Raw genomic sequence first — 6,068 nt, 5'->3', positions numbered from 1 at the left:
GGTTGATTAATCATTTTTATTGTGGAGAGTGTTAATCATAGATATTATCATCTTCATTATTTTAATTTTAGAGAAATACATGAAACAGTTTCATTAATATTAGAGAAATACATGAAACAGTTTCATTAAGTATCATATGAAACAATTTCACAACCATATATGAAACAACTTCATCAAAAAAAAGTATTATATGAAACAATTTCACAAGATTAAACAATTTCATGAAAAAATTTCATAAGATTAAACAATGAAATCGACAGATGAAGGTGGTTTGCACGATTTACACAAATGAAGACGGTTTTCATATGATCACTCCTCTATATATACATCTTTTTTCTATATAAAGGCCAAAGTTTCTTGTGTATTTACATATTATCGAATTAATCAGCTCTATCTCTTGAACACACGTCTTTTTTTTAGTCTCTAGAACGATCAAGAGAGAGATGGCTCTAATCGGAAAGTTGATCATGCACCAAGATATCAGTTCCCGTGGAGATTTATTCCATGATCTCATTAGGCATAGACCAAATGACATTGCTACCATTTCCCCCGATAAGCTTCATGGCTGTGATATCCTTGAGGGTGAACGAGGAGCGGTTGGCTCCATCATCTGCTGGGACTATACCCAAGGTAACTATGTAACCCTAGCTTCTTTTAGTTCTTTCATCATCTGTTGTTCATTCATAGTTAGCTTGCTTCTTAATATTATTCTCCATAAGTGCATGTAGGATTCAAGTTATCACTACCAAACTGGTTACCATATTGCCGGTTTTCTAGTAGAGTGTATATATATCACAAATAAATTATTAAACTATTATATAGTGAACAAGATCAAATTTCTTTGTTCAATTTTGCATGGAAAAAAGATGGAGAAAAGAAATGTACAAAACAGATAATTGAAGAAGTTGACGAGACAAACCATATGATAGCGCTGAAGGTAATTGAAGGAGATCTTTTGGGAGACTTATACAAGTCTTTCAAGGTCATATTTCATGTTGAACCAAAGGGTGATGGAGAGTTGGCTATTTGGACCCTTGAGTTTGAGAAACTGAATACATGTGTACCTTATCCAACTTCTTTCATGGACTTTCAAATTAAGCTCCGAATTAGTGGATGCTGGTCAACTATTCAATCAAATGATATTGAGCATGTTTCCCTATGAGCCCAAACGATGGATACGCGAGGAAGGTAATCAAAAAAGAAAGAAGAAGATCTATTGCATCTTGCCATAGACATGGATGCCCATAATCTACAGCAGCCGATAGATGGATGATCTGCAAGTTCTGGTTAAGAACATGGGATCATGAGGGATCAAAGCTATGCATTTAGCCGATTAAATAAGATCAACGAATTAAAGCAACTTGAAGAATAACCAGTGGTAGCTATATATATGGCTAGCTACTTGGGACATATATGTTTTGATTACCTGGGGTTTGTCGTTGTTTTCATTGTTTGTATCCTGAAGTCTTCTAAATGATTGTATGAAGTTTGTGAATCTTTAAGCACCCATGAGCTAGCTTCGTTTATGTGTACTATTGTGTTTAAATTCACTATGGTGGCCATTAGATATGTGGCAGGGTTGGTTTGTTTCGTTTCTTTGTTCATGATTTGTGTTATAAATGGTCTTCTAATTTTATATATGCATGAGCCAGTGTTGACCACGATGATCGCAAATTAAGGCAACTATAAATTACCGGAGACGAGGACGTTTATATTGGGAAATTTGAGTATCATGCCTAACAAGGACTTTTATATCATTAATGGTTTAGGTTTAGTTTCAGATTGTTAATCGAAAAACTGTCGAACCGCTTAAACCCGTCGAAACAACTTAAACCGGTCGAACCAACTTAAACAAGACCGTCTTTGGCGGTTTGAGCGATATGACGGTTCGTCCTAGTATGAAGAATAGCCAAACCGTTCGGTCCGGTTCAGTCTAGGTTAGAACATTTTTAAAGCGGTTTGGAGCAAACCGACTGCCAAAATACACATGTATTAATATATATAGACTCAACTTTTACGACCCATTAGAAAAAAGTCCATCATTAAGTATTTAGTTTTCATTTCTTAATTTTCCGTGTTCCCTAAATCTACAAAATTCCAAAATCCGTCAAAGAAATCAAAATCCGAAATTTCAAATCACGATTCGACTCGCTTAATGTTCGCCCAAAATCCAACTATTGTTGGTGGGTTTAATATTTTGTCAACTTGCTTAATAGTTTTTAAAATTTCGGTGATAGATGTTTTTTAATAATTTGGCATATTTTTTTAATAATAATATATTGATAGAAATTTTATTTTGTAGACAAATGTTATATAAGTTTTTATTAGCTTAAAACTCGTAATAGACCTAAACCGTCTAAACAAGGTGGAGTAATAATGATTTTGTAATAAACTAATTTACTTTCGATTAATATATATATATATATATATATATATATATATATATATATATATTGTCAGGTAAAGAAATTGCAGAATAAGAAATTTATGTTGGAAGAAAACAGATATTTATACATTTTTGTCTTTAACTCTTTGGCGCGACTTAACCCACTTGGGAATTCGTGTCGGACTCTATCACTTTGTAACATTCCAGTGTCTTAGCGACGTATCGAACTTTGTCACTTTGAAATATTTAGGAAATATCACAAACATGACCCACCGGGTAAAGGTCATTATGTCACTGACATTCCTCGGGTTATATGGCTCACTTTTGTCCGATATCCCATCTTAGGATGTGTTTTCCCTTTGACATATCGACTTAATTCCCATACTCGATTGAGCCCGTTATAAAATAACAACTCATTCATAGCATGCTGAATAATGTTTGAAAAACAGTAAATAAATAGCATGCACCCGCATAATAAAATTACATATATTCATTAAACATCTATAAACACGTACGTAAAAATAATATTATACATAATTCTATGATCATTAAAATCAGATAATCTCTAATCACATTTTTTTTTCAAAAAACCATAACCCTTTTTGTCTTTTTGATCATCAATTTCTCGCTCATTTCTCCACGGTTTTTCCAAATTTCAAAAAGATTTTGTCTCCCCCCTTTGATAACTCACGATTAAAATCCCTTCAAAGCTATTAACTTAATTTAATGCAAATAATACCATTCATTATGATGACAGTTTTTAATTGTTTAGAAATTCAAAAGTTTGTTAAATTGGCAAAACAGACCCCTCTATATTCATCCACTTATATTTAAGTCTCTAACTTCCCATTTTTAGTACTCGGTAACAATTTCCCTTGTATTTTTTTTTTTTTTCATTTTTGGCTTATTATCTTATTTTCCTTCCTTACATAAATATTTATTTACCTATTTTTGGGATGTAACATATATGCCTTTTTCTAAAAAAGTTCCAAAACACACACACACACACACATATAGAAGTGAGTTATTATACAACTTCTTACATTTGTACAATCAATACAACTTAATCTCAACCGTCCATTTAATTTGATGAATATGTAATTTTGATATAAGTTTTGATTGTTTCCTAATATAAAATATTGATCATAATCAATGAACCTTATTCATCTTTCATAAATATTTAAATCATAATAAATGAACTCTCATCGTTTTCATAAATATTTCAATTTATTAGGTTGCATTGTTGTACAATTGTGATTGATTACATTTGAGACAAACTCTCTCTCTCTCTCTCTCTCTCTCTCTATATATATATATATATATATATATATATATATAGAGGAGCGATCAAATAAAAACCGCCCTCATTTGTGTAAACCGTGCAAACCACCTTCATCTGTCGATTTCATTGTTTAATCTTATGAAATTTTTTCATGAAATTGTTTAATCTTGTGAAATTGTTTCATATAATACTTTTTTTGATGAAGTTGTTTTATATATGGTTGTGAAATTGTTTCATATAATACTTAATGAAACTGTTTCATGTATTTCTCTAACATTAATGAAACTGTTTCATGTATTTCTCTAAAATTAAAATAATGAAGATGATAATATCTATGATTAACACCCTCCACAATAAAAATGATTAATCAACCTCTCATAATTACAAAAAAATGAACAAAATGAAAAATTATGATTGGTTGAATGCGGTTTGCACGGTTTGTACAAATTGAGTGGTTTGCATTTGATCGCTCCCCTATATAGATATATATATATATATATATATATAGAGAGAGAGAGAGAGAGAGTCTATTTCATTTGTTAACCAACAAAAAATGCTAACTTTGTTAATTAACCAATGTAGACCGTTCAAATCTAAATCTTTGATTGAGATAAAATAGTAGCATATTTGTAAATAAAGATACAACATAGCGCATGTTCTAGATTCATTCATAGGTGAACAAGGGGAATGATGTAAATTGGCTTCAATTAACAAATTAGGAAGAAATCCATATTTCGTGAAATTACTCCATTAATTAGCCGATTTTAATGCTACTAGCTACCTACATAAATCCTAGTCACCGATATCAAAGTGAAAGTCATGGATGATTTGGGAGAAAATAGAGGCAAGTAATTGGGTTGTGCCAATTATATGTTTACTGATTTGAAAAGTTTAGATGAATTGGTTTTCTTGCAACTATTGCAGTGTGAGAGATTTTTCCACTAGACCGTATAATCTAACCCTCATGACAGACAATTGACTGGATAGCTGTTGGTTTCCTTTTTAGAAAATCCAATACATGGAGGTAACTTATGAAATTGAACTGTAGAAAAGAAAACCTAATCAACTTCAGAAGAGCCAATAGGATTTTTTGTAGATCATTTGAGAAGAAATAAACGAGTTTGAAAAAAGCTTGAAATTTTACATCGAGTTAAAAACTAGAAAACATAAGCTTATGTAACTTCCTGTTTGTTTTCGAATTAATTAATTATATGCTAACCCTCCCATTCTTTATGGCGAATTCCATGAAAATTGTGCTTACTATCAATCCGTCACAGTACTCGCCTTGGCTTTATGATCAAGTGACTTACATTCTCACTTCGTTCTTATATATATAGGACAAGTCCTTTTACAAACAAAGTTCCAACAGTATATAGATTAGTCGATTGGTTAATCCATCCAAGTTTGAAATGAAACAAATTAAACCATGTCAATCGAAAACTGTCTCTTGGTTATAACCTACTTTCTTGTATTACGCTTTATTTATTGTGTTATGTATATATGAATACATCGAGACGAAATTAAAGACGATACTACATTACTATACAAACACCACTAAATCTCTTTAAGGCTAAAGTAAAACAAGTTGATTGAATTGAGGAAATAACCCACATACTACAAAACAAAATGACTTTTACACACAAAAGTTATTCAAGAAAATTTTCGTTGATAATCACCGACGGATCATCCAGAAAACACCAATGATTTCGGTAAAATTCGATGTTCTTCAAGAAAATACCAACGGATTACTAGAAAATATATTTGATCTGTCACTGGTTTGAGTTTTCCACCGACAATTTACCCACCAACTTTTGTGACGGTTTTCGGACAAATCACCTATTTAGCGACAGATTTTTCAAGGAAACTTTGAAGGTAAAAGTGTTCCATTTAGTAGTGATTGTTCACACTTAACTTGTATAGCATCTCCAACAAATTATTTAAAATAAATATGCTGATATTTAATTTGTTCTCTATTTCATTTTAACAAATTTTTTATATTATCTATACTATCTTATAAAGCATTTGGCTAAAACTTTTAAACTCTTCCCATATCTGAATTCGTGTAACTAACTACAGATAAACACAATCAAATACAGGATAAACATTTCATTTTAAATATAAAAAATCTAAAATATAATTAGTATAATCATTAAATTCTAACAGAATACTTAATTATTATTTTTATAAAATTTATAATATTAAACCAAAAATAAATTGTTTTATTATAGACCCCTCTATATTCATCCACTTATATTTAAGTCTCTAACTTCCCATTTTTAGTACTCGGTAACAATTTCCCTTGTATTTTTTTTTTTTTTTCATTTTTGGCTTATTATCTTATTTTCCTTCCTTACATAAATATTTATTTACCTATTTTTGGGATGTAACATATATGCCTTT

General features: G+C 30.7%; 1 protein-coding gene across 1 annotated transcript; it reads left to right on the top strand.

Annotated features, from left to right (window-relative positions):
- The first annotated feature begins 388 nt into the window (after window positions 1-388).
- On the top strand, window positions 389-1,520 carry LOC112522519 (kirola-like). Its single transcript, XM_025131697.1, has 3 exons — window positions 389-630; window positions 867-1,088; window positions 1,212-1,520. The coding sequence occupies exons 1-3, from the start codon at window positions 444-446 to the stop codon at window positions 1,271-1,273; spliced, it is 471 nt and encodes a 156-aa protein (XP_024987465.1). The 5' UTR covers window positions 389-443; the 3' UTR covers window positions 1,274-1,520.
- The last annotated feature ends 4,548 nt before the right edge of the window (window positions 1,521-6,068 follow it).

Source organism: Cynara cardunculus, assembly GCF_001531365.2.
Source record: "Cynara cardunculus var. scolymus isolate 2C chromosome LG 12, CcrdV1, whole genome shotgun sequence".
Lineage (NCBI taxonomy): Eukaryota > Viridiplantae > Streptophyta > Magnoliopsida > Asterales > Asteraceae > Cynara > Cynara cardunculus.
This window is presented reverse-complemented; position numbering and strand designations above follow the sequence as displayed.

Excerpts from the sequence above, each read along its gene's own strand:
- LOC112522519 (XM_025131697.1), top strand. The coding sequence starts at position 444 with ATGGCTCTAATCGGAAAGTTGATCATGCACCAAGATATCAGTTCCCGT. Across the intron at positions 631-866 it reads CTGCTGGGACTATACCCAAG|ATGGAGAAAAGAAATGTACA; the intron begins GTAACTATGTAA and ends CATGGAAAAAAG. Across the intron at positions 1,089-1,211 it reads TCCAACTTCTTTCATGGACT|ATCTATTGCATCTTGCCATA; the intron begins TTCAAATTAAGC and ends AGAAAGAAGAAG.